The sequence below is a fragment of the Gekko japonicus genome, unplaced genomic scaffold (genome assembly GCF_001447785.1).
Source record: "Gekko japonicus isolate JY-2015 unplaced genomic scaffold, Gekko_japonicus_V1.1 scaffold1151, whole genome shotgun sequence".
In the NCBI taxonomy this organism is placed as follows: domain Eukaryota; kingdom Metazoa; phylum Chordata; class Lepidosauria; order Squamata; family Gekkonidae; genus Gekko; species Gekko japonicus.
Window position 1 is genome coordinate 496,346 of NW_015172037.1, and position 19,799 is coordinate 516,144.

General features: G+C 43.8%; 1 protein-coding gene across 1 annotated transcript in view; it reads left to right on the plus strand.

Annotated features, from left to right (window-relative positions):
* LOC107118339 (glycosyltransferase-like protein LARGE1) overlaps positions 1-19,799 on the plus strand; it is a 321,370-nt gene that overhangs the window by 151,742 nt on the left and 149,829 nt on the right. Inside the window, exon 5 of the mRNA XM_015420643.1 lies at positions 1,696-1,867. Coding sequence (XP_015276129.1) covers positions 1,696-1,867 — 172 coding nt within the window. The remainder of the gene's footprint in view (positions 1-1,695; positions 1,868-19,799) is intronic.

The following is a 19,799-nucleotide window of genomic DNA, read 5'->3' on the forward strand; positions in this document are numbered from 1 at the left end:
TGTAAGATGGAGCTGTTCCACCAAGCCTTTGGTTGATGTGGCAGGCATTAAACCATCTCGGCCTCTCCTGCCTTTTGTACCCACCCAGTGCCTTTCAGATACTGTTTATTACCTATGGGGCACTATTGTAAATCAGTTTAGCTACCACCATCTGCTTAAAAACTGCTATAAATCGGGCGACCTATTATCATCTGTTCAAAATGCTACAGGAGACGTTGGACTGTTAGTGTTTTTGTGCCATCTTGCTTTGATTGTCTAAATTGTTTAATTGTTTTAATGTTATCAGTTTTATTTTTAATGTATATGTTATGAGCCACCCTGAGCCTACTTGTGGGGTAGGGCAGGATATAAGTTTAATAAATAAATAAACGATAGGAACCATTAAGTAGATGCTCATTCCGTTGTGCCAGTTTTGTATATATGGCCTGCTGTATGCAAGTACAACTGATTGATCACAAAGTATGTTGAAAACTGATGAAAACTGTACAGAGCTCTTCAGATAATGTGAATCCTGGGTCATTTTTCACTTTCATTTTGAAAAGTTCTCATTTCTCTCATTTTGGAAACTCTTAAACTTCTATGGTGATGTCTTTCTCCCTGAAGCTGTAATGTAGAGGTCAGCTGGTATATCTCTGCTGGTAATGGATGGTGTGGTCTGTGCAGGTAAAATTGGGGAGAGGGAGATGAAAGGGAGATCTTGTTAGAGTAAAATGCCTAGCTACACCCTTTCCTGACACTTAAGTCTAAATAAACTTTGAACACCAGTGATAACTTTTAATGAAGGGAAGGGTGTATGGGTAGAGAAAAATGGGTTCAACTGTGCACAGATATTCCAGGTAGAAAATACATGCAACAAATCTGATTGCTGTGAACATCTGCTTATCAAATGCTGCAATTTAGAAAAACTGGTGTCATGTGGTTTTGTGTTTGTTTGTGTGTGTGCTTGCATGCCTGGAAATCATGGTGACTTCTGGTGACCCCTATTGTGGGCTTGGACATTTTTCAGAGAGGTGGCTTGATAGCCTGCCTCTGCGTCCTGAGCCCTGGTATTCCTTGGAGGTCTCCCTTCCAATTACTTGCCAGGGTCAGCCCTGCTTAGCTTCTGAGATCTGACAAGATGGGGCTTGCCTGGGCTATCCAGGTTAGGGCGGGTGTCATGTGTTTTGACATTAGTTATGATCTCCAAACTACAGTCACAGGGTTATACCTGGGGGGAGGACAACTTGCAGAGTGAATCAAACTTTTTGAGATTATTTCTTTTTATTCTCATAGTCACAAGAACTAAGAGTGACACGCCTTAGGTCACCCAGCAAGTTTCAGTGGCCGAGTGGGATTTTGAACTTGGGTCTCCCAGATCCTAGTCCAACATTCTATCCATTTTTCCATTTCAGTTGGAAAGTCTCTGTAGTTCTTTTGTCTGTGTGGCTTAGGTGGATATTTCAAAGACTTTGGAGGTCCATGTGGTGTGTTCCCTTTTGAAGTAGAAAGCTTGCCTCCTAGGCTTTCTTCCAGTTGGTCCACATTGTTCACAGAGGCTTCTGTAAGTTCATATATTCTCTGACGGAGCAGTGTCTCTTTTGATTTCAAGGGCCAACCTTAGAAAGAATGTTGGGAAAGCTGTTTTTCATCTAATAAAACTTGTCTCTTCCCTCCTTCCTTCCTTCTCTCTTCCCTTTTCCCTGTCCCTTTCATTAGTCTGAAGTATCCTGGATACCCAACAAACATTATTCTGGGATTTATGGGCTGATGAAGCTGGTTCTGACAAAGACTCTTCCTGCCAACCTTGAACGAGTCATTGTACTTGACACAGACATTACCTTTGCTACAGACATTGCAGAGCTATGGGCTGTCTTTCACAAGTTCAAAGGTATCGTAATGCCTTTCTTTTTTCTGTTCTTTTTTGTTAACCATTCAGGGCATTCAGAGTTCTTTTATGGTTTGGGATGACTATTCTCTGCTGGCTGCTGCTTTCTTTTCACAGAACTGCCTCCTCAGTTACTGCCGGAGGTAAATTAGGGGAGCACAGGGGAGGGGTCCTTTGTGTGTGTGTGTGTAATTATGTTACAAAGTGGTGAGGAACAGGATCTATGATAAGTGTGGATGTTCCCCATGGGTAAGCTTTTGCTCTGAGACTTTGGCCAGTGGCTCAGTAGGGTAAAAAAGACGATTGCTGAGTAAGGAGCTTTATCAGAATTTGTCTTTGATCTAGCTGCCACCCTCAAGAGATCAGCAGGAAGAACTAGAACACAATATGACCTTTCAAGGTTTTAAGCTGAGGACTGACCTCGTTAAACTGGTTTGTGTCTGTTTATGTTCTGCTCTTGCATAGAAGACACCACTAAAAGCTGAATTTGTTACAACAAATTAAGAATGTTGTATGTGCAATGTAGGAAGTTTACTGAGTGCAGGCGGTTACAGATATGGGTCAGGCGTAAGGTTAGCAGGGCTCCTTTAGATTTCAGCTTCAGTTTTACAGTGGAAAACCAATTCAACCAGATACAGAGTATAATAGATTAGGAATATACTTGGCCTAATGTCAGCTAGAAATGAATATGTTCAATCTCTACTTCTGTTAATAACCAGGTGAATACATGTGTGCATGTTCCAAAGAACTTCCTGTCCTTTCCCACAAGTGCATTGCCTCTTAAGAAGTATTTGTAAATTTTAACCCATGCAGAGATGCTTTTCAAACAGCTGGGTAATGTGCAATTACCCATATTTGTATTAAAACTGTGAAACAAGTATCTCGTCTCTCTTTTTGTAGCAACCAGGCTGTTCCCTCTAACCCAGGGGTGTCAAACATGTGGCCCGGGGGCCGGATGAAGCCCCCAGAGGGCTTCAATCAGGCCCGCAGTAGAACTGGCCATTTCCTGCTTCCAGTTCTGCTGCTCCTGCTGCATCATCGCTTGCTTCACCAGACTCTCTTAATCACTTAGCCATTTCATGTTTTAACCTGGGTCCTAGACGCAGAACTGTGAACATGATATTTCTGTGGTGAATGTCAATAAATCAAAAGTAGATTTGCAGCTTACAGAGCTAATGTTTTAAACATGTTTTTATTTTAAGTAAAAAAAATCTTTGTGTTTGTGTCCTTTATAAAGTTTATATCTCTGCTACCTGGCATTACATTTTATGACACACATGGCCCGGCTCAACAATGTCTCATTTATGTCAGATCCGGCCCTCATTACAATTGAGTTCGACACCTCTGCTCTAACCCATTAATGTCTTGTTTGCTTAGATTCAGTATGTTTTCTTTTCTTGCAATGATTGCCACTCTCAATTAATCTGATTTGGTAGAGTCATGAGTTTTCTTTCTTTCTTTCTTTCATTCATTCATTTTATTTTATTTTATTTTATTTATTATTGCATTTCTATCCCGCCCTCCCCGCAAACAGGCTCAGGGCGGCTCACAAACAAGGGCAATCATGTGCCAATATAAAACATTAAAAACAGAATAAAAACAACCATAATTAACAATAATAAAGTGCTCAGTGATCGCATCAAGATGGTGACCTATAGATGTTTCTCAAAAGCCCACTTCAGCGGTACCGACCCATCACAATACTGTGGCTAGATCTTTATAAATGGCCATACCATTACCCATTATTGCCACGAGATGGTGGTGGTGGTAGTGGCGGCTCCTAATTGAAGGCCTGGTGGAAGGGCTCCGTCTTGCAGGCCCTGCGGAACTGTAAGAGGTCGCACAGGGCCCTGATCTCCTCCAGGAGCTCATTCCACCAGGTAGGAGCCGCCACTGAGAAGACCTTGGCCCTGGTTGCCACAAGCCTGGCCTCCTTAGGGCCTGGGATCACTAATCGATGTTGGGCCCCGGACCATAGTGCTCTCTGGGGTATGTATGGGGAAAGGCAGTCCCTCAGGTACATCGGGCCCTGGCCATATGGGGCTTTAAAGGTAAGTACCAGCACCTTGAAATGAACTTGGAAAGCTATTGGCAGCCACTGCAGTGCTTTCAGCACAGGCTGGATGTGCTCCCATCTAGGGAGACCCATCAACAGCCTGGCCGCAGCATCCTGCACTAACTGCAGCTTCCGAATCTGCGACAAAGGCAGCTCCATGTAGAGAGCATTACAGGAGTCTAATCTCGAGGTGACCGTCTCATGGATCACTGTAGCCAGGTCGTCGCAGTCAAGGAAGGGGACCAACCAAAGATGGTAAAAGGCCGAGCCAGCAGTGGCTACCACCTGGGCCTCCATAGATAGGGAGGAATCCAGGAGCACTCCCAAACTCCTAACCTCCGGTGCTGGCACCAAAGGTGCCCCATCAAAGGTCGGGAGAGGGATCCCCATCCCTAAACCATTCCGACTCAAGCACAGGACCTCCGTCTTCACTGGGTTTAGTTTCAGCCAGCTCAGAGCATCACCTTAAAGAATTGATCTATAGTGATTATTTTAGTTTCTTTCTCTGCATCCCCAATACGAGGTCTCAAAACAACTTTAAGAGCAACTCCTTGGGACAATGTACTATGGTGCTTGAGACAGTACTTAACACAAGGTTAGTGATACTGTCATTATAAGACAGTTCATCCTCTATAATGACCTAGCTCCATATTCTCCCCCATTTTTTTGAAACCATTGAGATTCTTACTAGAATGAGTCAGGTGCTCAGTTGTTGGCTAGAATTGTCTGGTGTAAACCTTGTCATATCTGATATTATTTTAGCAAATAAAATAATTTTTTTCAGCAGGTATTGCATGAAGTGATTGAGCCATCTTCTGGGACGCAAAGAGGAAACACTTCAGCTCACTCTGTTCAGATTTACAGGGAAGACCCTAAGAATTCTGTCAGTTCTGGCTTTCATGAGGTTCTTGCCAATCATCCTAAATAAATTAACCATTAATTATGATTTTAGTTGAAAGCAATTTATATTATATTCTCGAGTGTCAATCATGGAGCTGGTCATAAAAAGTAAAATTAACTTGAACGGTCACCAGTCCTTCACAAGGGTTAGGTTTTCTTATTGTTAAGCCACTCCATAAAGGAGATCGTGGGGACAGCATATTTCAATATACATAAAATAAAAATAGAAAACAAGAATACTTAGCATCATTGCTAGGCTTAGAACCCTTTGCGTGAGAGATTACTTTTCTATGGGCAGTGAAATTGTGATATGATGGAATGTTCAAAAATGCAATATCCCAGCTGTGTTCTACAGTGGCACCATGTCAGATGGGCTCTGCTATATGCTTTCCCTGAATATTTAGATCATTCTTCACTCATTTCTTGAAATTTTCAGGTAAAGTTATTCAAAAACTTTCTGGTAACTGTGAGTGTCTGAAAAGTACAATGGGTAAAGAATGCTGCAGCCAAAATGCTAGCTAGAATGGTTTATAGGGACACCATTCCAATCTTACTCTGCTGGCTCCCAATTTAAGGTGCTGCTGTTGACCTTTAAAGCTCTACATGGCTTGGGGCCAGGGTACTTTGAGGAAAACCTACTTCTACATGAACCTAATGAACCAATAAGGTCATCTTCCAGAACCCTATTTTGGGGGCCATTGCCATCTGAGACTAGGTGGGTGACGACCCAAGAAAGGGCCTTCTCAGTTGTGGCACCAAAACTGTGGAATCCTCTCCCCAGGGAGATTCATCTATCCCCCTCAATCATTGTCTTCTAATAGTGGATGAACACTTTTTCAGTTTTCTTTGTCATTCTCTCATTAACCCTTCCCATTTAGGTGTTTTGTTTAGTTGTTTTTAATTGTTTGTATGTTTTTTTTAAAAAACTGCTTTATTGACTTTGACTGTTCTCCACCTTGGGGACTGTAAGATGAGTGGAAAGGCAGCTTTAAAAGACTTTAAATAAATAATCAAGCACATCCAAAATGATGGTCTTTTGTCATCTGGTTCCTCAATCATTACAAAATTGTGGCTGGAATGCTTTGCAAACTGGGGGAGAAAATTCCACTGAACATACTAGGACTTGTTTCAGAATAAAATGCATAAAGTTATGTTGTGGGCCTGATAGTGGCAATGTAATGTTGGAATGTATCCCAAGAATTACCGTAGGTCCAGCTGCCTAGCTTACCAGGGGTAGTCAACAGTTGCCAAGATGCTCATTTCCCACTTCATATATGTACATTTGATTTACCTCTCATAAGTAATTTTAGCATCTGAAATGTCCTAAGCTGCTCACTGTCATCATCTTACTGTCTGTTTTCTTGAAAACATACTGAATTCCCCTCTGTCCTTTAACTGAAACATTTCTTGTCCCTCAGACACCCCCCCCCCCAACAAAATAGGATTAATGATATTGGCTCAGACCTGTTAGGGAATTTGAGCAGAGAACATTATATAAGAAGGATCCTACTATAGTAATGGTCCTTGTGAGTTGGATCCAGAAAAGAGCTCATGGAAGGAGTTGGCAGCGCAGATCTCCCCTCACACACACCCTTTCTGAGAATCGGGAGATCCCCAGGAGCAAAAGGCCCCAAAGGACATAATGCTGCAGTGATTGGGGGGGGGGGGAATCAGGTAATGTATTTCCCCTATTGATGCAAGCCATGCAAAGGGAAAATGGGAGATTTTATTTGATTTCTCCCTTATCACTGCAGCATCACATCCTGTGATGCATTTTGCTTACAAGGCTCTCCTGATCTTCACTGGAGTTTTGGGACAAGTGGCAGGCTCTTTGCAGAAGGGGAAGGAAGGGACGAGGACAGACCTGCTCTCTCAACTTCCTCTGTGACCTCTTCATCTGGATCCAGCCCTATCCCTTCCTTGTGCGTGTAATTCATCATATCTTACTATCTTTCACAATTCATTTGGACTGAATTTCATCAAATTATTACTCCAAGTCTGTTAGATTCATCAAGTAAAATGCCCACCATATGGTGGAAAGGCATCAGAGAATAGGTCCAGCCTAGAACATTCTGTGTTCCTTGGACAGCAGCAGGGGTCTTTTGAGGCAGGAGCGCACCGGAGCGCCACTCCGGGAGCCCAGGAGCTGGCACAAATGGTGGTGGCAGCAAGCCATGCCCCCAGGCGGAGCGCTGCGGCCCCAGGGAGAGCAGAGGAGGCCCGTCGCTGGTTCCCTGGGACTCGCGCCGGAGCACTGCGGCCCCAGGGAGAGCAGAGGAGACCCATCGTCACTTCCCTGGGGCTCGCGCCAGAACGCTGCGGCCCCAGGGAGAGCAGAGGTGGCCCATCGCCACCTTCCTGGGGCTCGCGCTGGAACGTTGCGGCCCCAGGGAGAGCAGAGGAGGCCTGTCGCTGCCTTCCTGGGGCTCGCGCCGGAGCGTTGCAGCCCCAGGGAGAGCAGAGGAGGCCCGTCACCAGCTTCCTGGGGCTCACGCCGGAGCGCTGCGGCTCCAGAGAGAACAGAGGAGGCCTGTCACCGTCCCTCTGGGGCTCGCGCTGGAGCGCTGCGGCCCCAGGGAGAGCAGAGGAGGCTTGTCGCTGCCTTCCTGGGGCTTGCGCTGGATCGCTGCCGCCCCAGGGAGGCCAGAGGAGGCCTGTCGCCGCCTGCCCGGGCCGGCGCCAGAGCGCTGCAGCCTGGGGGAGGCCAGAAGATGCTCCCCGCCGCTTCCCGGGGTAAGTGAGGGATCCATGGGGGTGGCGGAGGCTTGATTGGGGGAGTGGGGGTGGGTGGGAGGGCCCGCCTCTCTCTTTTTTCCCTCCTCTTTCCTTCTCTTTCTTTTCCTCTTTCCTTCCTTTGTTCCTTCTCTCTACTCTCTCTCTCTCTTTCCTTCCTTCTTTCCTCCTTCTGTGGCCCAACTCTAATGACAAGGGGTTTAAACTTTAAACCCCTTCTCTCTTCGCTTCCCCCCCCCAGGGAAGGGAAGGGGAGGCTTTTGAAGATGCCTTCCCCCCTTTTGCTTCCCCTCCTGACATCACTTCCAGTGATGTCAGGGGGCGTTGCATATGCTAATGAGCTATTGTGCTAATAGCCTAGTAGCTCATTAGCATACCGTATGCTGAGCTCCTGCAGCTCTTTTTCTACAAAAAGACCCCTGGCAGCAGTGAACATGCTCAGTCCTTGTTGGGTCTTTGCTTGTTGGTGCTCACTTTGTGTCAGATACCTTCATGTTTGCTTCTCTCTATTACTAGTATAAGATGTATTGGTTGCTAGGTATGCAAGTAGAATTGAGCAAGACTGGAATAGTTTACTGAGGATTTCATGGAAACATTGACACTTTCTTAAAATAAAAAAACAGAAGTCCTCTGGTCATGTAACCTTTTATGTAAGCCACCCTGAGCCTGCTTTGGTGGGGTGGGTGGGGTATAAATTGAATGAATGAATGAATGAATGAATGAATGAATGAATGAATGAATGAATGGTCCCATTCATTTCTATGGTATATCCATGGGAACAAAAGCCAAATGGAGTTTTACCTAAATATTGTACTGTAGGTCTTAAGCAGGTGGTGTTTTTACTGTCCCTGGTAAGGTCATTGCACAGTAAGATCCAACATGTGCTTTATAGGAGCTGCACTTTTATGTGGAGAAAATCCTCCTGCAGAGGCATTCTGTTATGAACCACAAAACTAATGGATCTGTGACATTTCTTCATGCTGGGTGATTTGCATGGACAATCCATATTTCTGCTCCTCTGGGCCTTCATAGAGGTCTGGTTAATCATTCCCAGTTGTCTACTAGCAGCTGACATATGCTAGCCTTGATCCATTTTGCCAGCTGACAGAGACAGATGGGCTTTTGACCATTTTCATGTGTGAGCAGCATCCCCGAGCCAAATAGACAAGAGGTGTGATTATGAATTGCAAGTGAAGAAGAGCGAGGTTTCAGTTCTTCTGCTGTGATTTTAAATCTAGAGGGGAAGAATACCACATTGGAAGCATTCAGACTCAAACTTAGAGCCTGATTGTTTAATTTAGGCCTTGTCTATGCACCCAGCAGAATGAGGTGGTAAGGAGTGGACTATACCACTTAACACTGCAGGGACTATACCACTTAACACTGTGTTCCCTGTAAATGGAAGACCAGGGCAGCATGCAAAGAGCTAGGCTATAACCTTTCATTCTTATTTGTTTTTGTTTGTTTTTTAAATTTTGCAGAGTTTTTATAAGCATGAAAAATATCCCACCTCCAGTCCAAATGGGTATAGCCCATTCTACCACCTCAGAATTCTCCCATCTCATTCTTCTGTCTGTCTAAACCAGGCATGAGAGGGAGTGTGTGTTTTGAAGATGCCTATATTTAACGTGCAGGGCCCACTACAGCATAAGCACTTCCTCTGATAGCAAACATAATGATCCTGTGCCTGTCAGTTGATCAGCAAAACCAAGCTACCTACATAAAAGACCAGGGTTTTTGTATAACCATAGGGCTCACCAGATATGCAGAAAAATATTAATTTACACATTTTTAAAGGAAGGAAACCCCTCCCCCAAAATGCCACAACAACAGCACAGCATTTTCCAGGCAGCTGAATATTAGTAATTGTTATAAAGAACAGAAGCATACAGCTTTCCCACTACTGATAGCAAACTAATAGTATGGTAATTATGTGGATCCAGAGGACCACCCTTTTTATGAATTGGCACAGTTATCACATGCCACCATATCATAGGCATTACAGTAGTCTTATTGATCTGGGTAGAAATAGGTGCCAGAATTTCTGCCCATCATTCAGTGTTCAAACTAAAGAGTTCCAGAGGGATCAAGTCAGGACCTGGCGCCTTACTGATTCTTGTCTGATTTATTAGACCCTTAATCTCTGTTTTAGTTCTCAGAGGCCATTCATCTATCTCAAAAAGGTAGACTTAAACATCACATGTATGCATCTTGGATGCGGCAAACAAAGCTGTAAAATGGTCTTTCCAGTGGTTAACAGGGCACAGAAGACCTCCAATTTAACTTGTTTTCTGCTATATCCCAAAATATTTTACTATCTTTAGATTTGACTGCCCAAATCAAATGATTCCATTTACCCAATACCACAGCCCTTTTCCTAACTTCGGCCCTGTCCATACGAGCCCATTTGGGCCGGGAGCGGGACGGAACGGGGGCGGAGCAAATGGGCGCGATCCCACCTCAACATCTGGGGAGTGTGCCGTCTCCGTCCCTGATCCGTCCCAAATGCCAATACCGCGCCGTAAAAAAGAACCACCAATCTAGGTGGTTGCATCCATTGGAGCGCCTCAAGCCGGGCTGTGGAATCGGCGGCGCGTCCTTGCGCCGCCGCATCCCGGCCCCCAGCCGAACTGCGCATGCTCGAGCATGCGCAGTTTGGCAGCCTCCCCCTCCCATCAGACGTTTCCTCCCCGGCATCTGATCGTGCCGGGGAGTGATGCTCAGGGGATCCATGGGATCCCGCCGCGGCGTCTCAAGTTTGGAGCGGCTCTGAGTAGCCGCGTTTCAGCCGTCCCGTGTGGCAGGGGCCTTCAATGCGTTTTTTTTAATGTGCTTAAGTGAGAGAAGTTCTGTTTCTTTACTGTTGGAAGACCTAAATTGCCTTTGTTTATAATGAATTGCCCTCTTCAGCTCCTTATAATCAGCATCAAACCACTCCTCTCACTTCATCCAGCCATAAGAATCTCTGGTCTGCAAATGGGATGTACACAGTGATTGAAACAACCTCAGTAGTCAACCCAGAGTCAAAAGATTATTCTCAGGGGTTGAATTGATATTTAAAGTTGTCTGGCCTCATAGGCTGTCATTAACCTCACCATGTCTTTCTAAATATCTTTACTCCATTTTACAGGTCTGAGATTATCACAGTTTTGATCTAGTCGACAGTAAAAAGCAGATGAGGAAAATTTATTTCCTTGTAGGTTTAACACAAGTTGTAGGGGTAGATTGTCACTCCGTCTGTGTTCTGTAACACGTAAAGTTTCAATTACATTCAGCAGCTCTGGTAACACAATAAAATAATCAATTACGCTGGCACCACAGTGATTGATATATGTATGGTCCCCTTCTTTGTCAACCCAAAGGCAGCCATTTACTATAGTTAAACCATTGTTAACCATGAGGAATGCAGGCCTTTTCCCGGCACCATTTATTTTGCTATCTTTAGATTTACATGGCTCAAAGAAACATCTCATGGAGTTATTTGGTAATGGTTCCCTGAAACTTTTAAGGTATAAATCCTCATTGGTTCTGCCAGTACAGGCCTGTAGATCTCCTGCCAGCATAGGAGCTGCCAAAGGGTACAAATAAATAATCTTCTGGATAAAACAACCAATAGTAAATTAAGTGACTAACTCCCTTGCTTCCCTCTACTCTGTGATGCTATGAGGGCTGCCATCCATTTCTGTCTACAACAGATGGTACTGGAGAATATTGGGATTGAAGAAAAGGTGCTTCGTCCCATCCTAACTAATCATCATATATTTGGAAATAAAATTACAGCTGCTAAGGAGACCAAGGAACCAAGAGCTTATAGTATACTGAAATAGTAAATGAAATCAGGGTTGGGTGTGTCACTAAATGTGATGGTAGAAGAAGAGGAAGAGGAAGAAGAGGAGGAGGAGGAGGAGGAGGAGATTGGATTTATACCCCGCCCTTCACTTGGAGTCTCAGAGTGGTTTACAAACTCCTTTCCTTTCCCCTCCCCACAACAGACACCCTGTGAGGTGGGTGGGGCTGAGAGAACTCTGACACAAAGTGCTCTTTTTCAAGGACAGCTGTGACTGACCCAAGGTCACATCAGCAGGTGCAAGTGGAGGAGTGGGGAATCAAACCCGGCTCTCCCAGGTTAGAGTCTGCACACTTAACCACTACACCAAACTGGAATACTCCCTCTCCTGTGCTGTACTACAGAAGTTCAGAACCTGCTTAGGTAGCCCTGAGCTAACTTTACTGGCCAGTGGTGGGTAGAACCCCCCCAAAATGGGGGACCCCTGGCAAACTGGGGGGGTTGGCAACCCTATCTTTCAGGTATATTGGTCACAAACCACATAGGGATTTGAAGGTCAAAACCAGCACCTTGAATTGTGTCTAGAAACAAATTGGGAGCCAGTGTAGATGGATGGTCCCTGTGACTCCAGTCAACATTCTAGCTGAAACATTTTATACCAGTTGAAGCTTTTGAACACTTTTCAAGGGCTGTCCCATGTAGAGCGCATTGCAGTAATCTAATCTAGATATAAACAGGGCATGCACCACAGTCGCCAGATCCTTTCTGCCCAGAAAAGGTCACAGCTGGCTATCCAGGTGAAGCTGGTAAAAGGCTGCAGCTGACACTTGCTTATCCAGCGGTAGGCCTGGATCCAAGAACACCCTCAGACTAGGAACTTGTTCCTTCAAGAGAAGCGCAACCCCATCCAGAATGAGTGACACCTTAAATCATTCTGCCTTCTGCCCACCAGTAGCACATCTGTCTTGTTGGGTTTAAACTTCCGTTTATAATCCTGCATCCACTCCAGAACTGCCACCAAGCAGCGGTTTGAGGTTTCTGCACCCTTCCTGTGATCAGCTAGAAGTGCGAGATAGAGCTGAATGTCATCTGCATATTGATGACAGCCCAGCCCAAATCTCCAGGTGACTTTACCCAGTGGTTTTATGTAGATGTTAAAGAGTAAAGGGGACAAGATGGAATCTTGTGGAATTCCAAAGGTCATGGGCCAGAGCAGAAATCCTCCAGCACTACCTTCTGATTTTTACCCTCCAGGTAAAATCAATCCCACCACAGAATGGTGCCTTCCAGTTCCACCCCAGAAAGGCAATCTAGAAGGATACCATTATCAATGGCATTGAAAGCCACTGAGAGGTCCAGGAGAATCAGCAGAGTTCCACTCCCACTATCCATCTCCTGGTTGTGGAAAAAGCAAATGATTACCAGGAAACCCTGCCAGTTCACAAGCGACATATCGGGGATCACTGGTCTAGAAGATAATTTGGTGGGTTTTGGAGCATGCAGAAATAAAAGAAATCATAGTGTTAGGTATGCAGAAGGACAGGACTCATTTTTGAAAGTGTCCTGTTAATTAAATAATAAATAAATGAAGCCATTAAATAAATTCATTTGCATTCTGAGGGCTATTTTGCACATTACACTACTAATTTGCTACTGAGTATATGGTATGTTCAATAGGAAGTGGCAGATAATCCTTACTTGTACAAATAGGGATGCCAGTCCCCAGGTGGGGGCAGGGGATCCCCTGATTTTGCAGGCTCTTGTCCATGCCTGGTGGAGGAAGCCCCCTCCCCCAAGAGTGACCACTAGCAGCCACCCCTTCCACTCCTGGAAGATTTAAAGGGCCTTCCAGCCAATTGGCTGGAGCACATGGCCCGCTGATCAGCTGGAGGGCCCTTTAAAACTTGCAGGACAGGAGGGGGAGAGGCGGCTGCTGGCTGCATGCCTGAACTGCAAGTGGCAAGTTTGCCTGTTGGAGTTCAGACGTGGGCAGTCCCTGCTTGTAAAAAGCATTTAAAGGGTCCCGCTTGCAGTTCAGGCTGCCTCCCTAATGTGATGATGTCACTTCTATGTGACATCATCACATTGGAGACATCTCCACCCCCTCCAGAGACACCCCCCAAAGTCCCCCACCAGCAAGTGGACAGGATCTGGCAACCCTGTGTACAAAACCAATGTGCTAAAGCACATAGGCTGAAGCTCACTTGGGAGTGGCCACTCACTCTCCAAGTATTAAAAACATCTCTCCACCACTTCTCTAATGCTGCTCTCAATCATTTTCTTATTCTTCCCTTTAAAGATACTGCAGCAGCTTCTTTCTTTTTCGTGTAAAAGAGAAGGGACAAACAAACAAACAAATAAATAAGGGACAAGCATGCACCTTTGCCCTGACTGGGAAAATGATAGTGATATCTGCCTCTCCTCATCCTCATTCATGTACACCCAGCTTTGCTCTGGATGGGAAAGGAACATGATAGTGACTGTTCCCCTGTGTTAAAACAATTCTCACATTCACACTTTTCGTCTTCTATTGACGTTTGAAATTATCTTGTGAGTGTGTCTAAAACCATTTGTGGAGAGTTTCTGAACCTTTTTGTTGTTGCTGCTGCTGTTTATTTGAACCCCCTTCCCCCTTCAGAAAGTTGCACTTAATATTATCCAAGCATCCGGACAGAAGGTGATGCAGGTTGATTAAAAAAGGGACTGACATCCCAGTGCTTCTATCTTGCCTGGATAAACACAGGCTACTGAACCTGTTTGCTTTGCGTCAACAGCTCAAACAGTAATAAAAATCTGTACTGACATCATAAATACCAGAAAAGGTCACCAGCGATTTGGGTGCAGGCTCAAGTGCCCACAGCCCAGGAGGGATTGGCACATAGTCAATCCAGAACTTTTAAATCCTTAAGCTCCCAGCATGTAGCCGCACTGGCATATTACTCTTCAGAGTGCTGGCGGTAACAGTCTCGGGATATATAGTTTTGCAGTTCTTTTGGAAGGAATTTTTCAAAAAAATGTAAAAGAAACTTGCATAGTTGGCTTGCAGATCCTCGTTTAGGAAACATTACCTCAAAGAAAAGTGCCATGAAACAGCCTTTGCAATCCTGCAGGATAAATCAATCTCTGCAAAGAAGGTCACACTGCCCCTCTGGGAGTTTGACACCAATGGTGTTAATGGCCACAATGTAGGATTGAAGTTGCCTAGAGGGAAGCTTCAGAAGGATTCAATCTTCCAAAAAACAAGCAAGTGTCAGTACTGTGTGTGCTTAGGGTCTAAGCAAACAATTTTTAGGTCTAGAGAGAAAAATAGAAAGCAGGCATATGAACTGGCTAGGTTTGGCTCAATCAGGTTCAGACATATAGCCTGGCCCTGAAGCACAAAACAAAGCTGAATCAGGGGAAGGAGAGAATGATTTGCCAGGCAGGAAAAATAATCTGGTGGCATGCCCTGTGTTTTTGTACTGAAGCTGGCTGCCCAGACCAAAAGCTCATGTCATGCAACCAGGTTTAGATCCCTATCTTGCTGTGGAAGCCCACTGTGTGATTTTGGACCAGTCACATACTTTCAGCCTAACCTACCTCATAGGTTTGTTGTGTGGATAAAAAAGAGGAGAGAAGAATGTAAACTGCTTTAGTCCCCACTCTGAGAAGGACCATAGTTTTCCTTAGTAGAAGCTGCAGGGTTAAAGGAGATGGAAAGCTGAAGACAGAGGGGCAGATAAAGGTAGGTTGGCTGTTGGGTGGGAAGGAGACAGAGATGCCAACTCCAGGTTGGGAAATTCCTGGATAGTTTAGTGGTGGAGCCTGGGGATGGTGGGGATTGAGGTGGGGAGGGACTTCAGATTCCTGGTGAGGGGCTGCTGCCACTGCTGCTATGTGGGGGGGGCAGAAGTAGTTGGGAGGTGGGGAGAGTGACAGGGGCATAAAGAGTGATGGGGTGGGGGCAGAAAGGCAGTGACAGGCATGGAGGGGAGGAGAGAGAGAGTAAGAGAGGGGGTGGCAGGAAGGAAAAAGCATGTGAGACAAGTAGGGGGAGAGGGGGAGATGCAGAGGTGGGGAGAATGGGATAAACTGCTCTCGCAAGTTTCTTGTGGGTCCCTACTTGTACTCCACGTTAGAGTAAATGTTCATGTTATAAATTGCTTAGGTCTTGATCTTTGTCCTTACCCTACATGGCTGAAGTTAATAAAAGTCTAGTTTCCATTCAACTGTGTATCATTGAGGTACATACTAATAGTTCTTCTCCCTTTTAAGAAATTTCAGTTTATTTAACATAATCTCATATGAATTATTTTTCAGCTGTTTTATAATGTAACGTCCATGCATGTGAATTAAACTTCAGTTTCCATTGAATAGCACTTAGAAGTAAATTGACTAAAATTTAGTTATTTAGTATATAAATATAGTTTTTAAGGAAAGTAATCAGTTGGTATGTTTGGCTTTGTTATTACAAAAATGCATACAATAATAGCCTACCTAGCCTCCTGTAATGCAAGATCAGTCAGAAATGGGCTGTGTTTAGTTGTAAATAAATTTGCTGTGCATGCTTAAGGATTCTTACTGAGAATACAATCTTTCTTTGGGAAAATTGTTAGAAGCACAGATGGATACCATCAAGGATTTTAATTAGTTATTTAAATCACAGTTAAAACCAGTGATTTAAGAATAACCCACCTTAGCTTTGGTAATATAAAACTCATTTCCTTGAAGTAGCTCTACTAAGTACTGTCATATGTTGGAAAACAGGCTCCAGATCTTCATATGAGCTTCCAGGACGGACCTTTATTTTGGAGCAGTATACATACAGCAGGTTGCCATGATAATTTGGGAGCAGATTGTTAGGCTCACTTTGAGAGAGATACAGAACCATCACCACTTAGGTAACATGACCAAATTGAACTGTGTCTTACTTCTGTGGTTTGCAATCTAATCTCAGCATTACAGATCCAATGTCACTGCTGCATTATATTCTTACTAGAAATAAGGCCCGTTGTGGAAATAAATACAACGAGATCTAGAAAGAGGCTCTGGGAGAGTGCTTTGGCTTTGGGCAAACAGTGTTAGTCTGCTTTTAAAACATGAACCTGGGACCTGCACACCACCAGAATACAGCAGGTTCCATATGCAACTGACATTCCAACTGCCTTGCGGGGGGGGGGAGTTTGAGGTGTGGAATGGACTGAAGTCCAATCAGCTTCCATATGCAAAAGACCAGGTTGTTGCAGCAGTTGTGGTGTGGGCGGGACCCGGGCTTTGCCTTCTGATTGGTGGTGATATATGCTGAGGAGCAGTGCCATCAGCCATACACTAAGGGAGTGCATTTTAGAATTAGAACTTTGGCACCCACTATTCAATTATATATAAGGAGAGATAAGCAGGTAAGACAGATTTATGGAGGATCTGTCCCTCATGGGGAATAAAGAGAAACTCCATATACAGGGGATGCAAATCTCTGAATACTGGTGCTGAGAGGCAGAATATGGAGAAGACCTTGGCCTCTGTGTCCTGTTTGTCAGCCCTCCAGAATAACTGGTTGGCCTCTTTGTTTCCGCTTGTCTAGATAAGCCAGTGTCCAGTTCCAACTGGGTTCTCCTCATGCTACACTGCCTTTTTTGTTTGTTTCAGTTTAATTATTATGTGCTTTACAATGATCCTTCAAAATCCAAAGGGAGCTACAGATAAAGACGAGTCCTACTCAAACATAGTTGCATTTTAATTAGCATTTAATGATTTTGAAATTTGAAACTCATGTCATCTCCTCCAAGCAGGACCAAACAAACTGTAATTAAATCGACATGACCAGCCAATCCCAGATGGGCAAGAATGTAAGATATCCTGTGTTGTTCTTCTGCTTTAAAAACCTGCATCTAAAGTACACTACTAAAATTCGAAAAGCCAGCAAGACTTCAGAGAATTAGTATAGGCTTGGCAAAAGATGTGAAGATAAGTGCTTAATATTTCTCATACTGTGTAACCAAATCAGCTTTAGGTAAATTGCTAACTGTAGTTTTTATGGCTTTTCATATTTCAGGAACTTAATCCATAAAATTAAAGCCAGTGTGGTATAATAGTCAGGGCTGGAATGGGAGATATGGGTTCCAGTCTCCCTTTGTTCAATAGCTTACCTTGGGCCATTCACTGTTTTTCTGGCTGCTCCATAGGGATGGTAAGAGGGAAAATAAAGGGAACACCCCATCAATATATACTTCTGGGAGAAAGGGTTGGATATAAATATGATGAATACTTATTATAAACAAAGTTTATTCATGTATTTCTGAGGGAGAATTCTGGGTTCAAAGTTGTCCTTCCTCTATCTTCAAAAATGTGTTGTTTTGGTTTTAAAAGGCAACAGGGACAATAGCAGGTATGTTTCCTAAAAAACACCAACTTTATATGAGAAAACTCTTTTGTAGAGATATGTTGTTTTATAAAACTCACTTTTAATAATGGATTTACTTTGTAGGAAAATAAGGAGCTGTAAGGAGCCTTAGACACACGAAGTTGGACTGGATACCGGTGATTAAACTCTTTGGTGTTGTACTCTTTTTACCCGACGGATGTTTTGAAGGATCAGGCTTTTCATGTTACTGGGTTTCAGGGTAGCAGTCCTACTACAGCAAAAGCAATATGTGATATATTGCCCTATGTATATATTAAGGGGGAGGGAAAGTGGCATGGTATAGCCCAATCAAATCAGATTTCAGAAACTAAGCAAGGTCAGTACTGGGAACAGGCACCACCAAGGGAGACCAGAGAAAGGCAATGGCAAACCATCTCTCTGACTTGTCTTGGAAGCCCCTTACTGGGATTGCCATACGTCATCTGTGACTTTGAACACATATATTAGGAATATATTAGGAATATAAGAATTCATCCTTTTCCAGATCCTCTTGTTTTCCTATTGTTTTGTTGTGTTTTTGCTTATTTTCATTGCTGGCATTCTTGATTTGTTTCTTTCTTATATGGCATTTGTTTAAATTTTATGCCATTTATACCTCATCAGTGTTGCCTCAATTTTTCCCCCCCTTACTGATCAGAGCAGTTCATATCCTGAACAGAATACAACTGCTGTAATCTTAAAAGTGGGCAGTGGGCAGTGGAAGGCCCTGAGTGGCTCTAGCTTGCTGCTGAGCGGGACGTCCTGTGTTGATGAGCGGCCGCTCACGCACACAGCTGAGAGGGAACACTGGAATCTCATCCATTCATTATATACCATTTTGTGCCATCTATATGCAAGAGGTGCTGAAACAGATGCAATTTTTAGTAGTGCTTAACTCTGTCAAATTTCGTTGATGTGGTCGGGGAGGGAGAAGATGACTGCAGTTTTCTCTTGAGCCGGGAGATCCATGTCTGGGTTTTCAAATCAAAACAGTACGTTTCCAAAGTTTTGTACGAGCTCCAATTTATACGTTTATGGAGTGATTTTTAAGCACTAGGTCTGTGACATGAACCATACCATTTTTTTGTGTACTGCATACTTGATTTATTTGAACTTGCCTACAGCATTCTAACACAGGTCTATGGAAACAGAAACGGAAGTATCTCTTTTTTCTTAAATCCCGCAGTGATCAGTTCTCATTAATTTAGTAGTCAATATAATAGGTTTTCATGTTCTTGCTAATCGAGACAAGCATTAGTGACTCTCATCTTTTGTTATGTATGAAAATCTGCAGTATGGGATGGCCAGTTTAAGATGGAAATGGGATGACAGACTGCATTAATAAAATTGTCAGGCAGCTATTAAAACTGCTTAAACTGTCTGAGTTTTTATAGGTATGCAGGAAGGCTGAATAGCACTTGTCTTCACTGTATAAAAAGAACATCTGTTCCTTTTTGCTGGACCTACATAAATGTCTCATAGGTGAGATACAAATAGCTCACGTACAACATGGAGTTTTGTTTTGATAGACCAGTTCCTTTGGGGGCTATGTTTAAGCTTTCCTATGCCTGATAATTGTATTGCAATATCATCTCTTATACTGTTTCAGCAGCATTTTCTACAAAGCATTGCATTTGATAGATTTTAATAATAACACTTACTAGCATAGTTTTTACCTAACAGTGGCTCCATAGCTTTTAGATCTTGCAGAATGCTTATTGGGTAAGAATATTAGGGTTTACATAAGGCATAGCTGAGTCTCCTTCCAAGAAGGTATGTATTGAGATGAGTGAATGGAATAGAAACATAAAGGTTAATTTGCCATAATTAATCTAATATCTAATGCTTGTCATTCTGGCAAAAAAAGGAGAGATTTATTTATATCTCACTTCTCTCCTTATTGGGGACCCAAATCAGTACAGGAAAAAAAATACAACAGAAACAAAAGGGAAGGGGGAAGGGGAAGGCTTTTGAATGCTGATCAAATCATCTCTTTTTCTGCTGGCTGATCTTCCACCCAGCTCTAGGCTACAACCCTCAGGCTAAGAGCTGAAGGACACCCTAGCTCTTAGTACCTGTG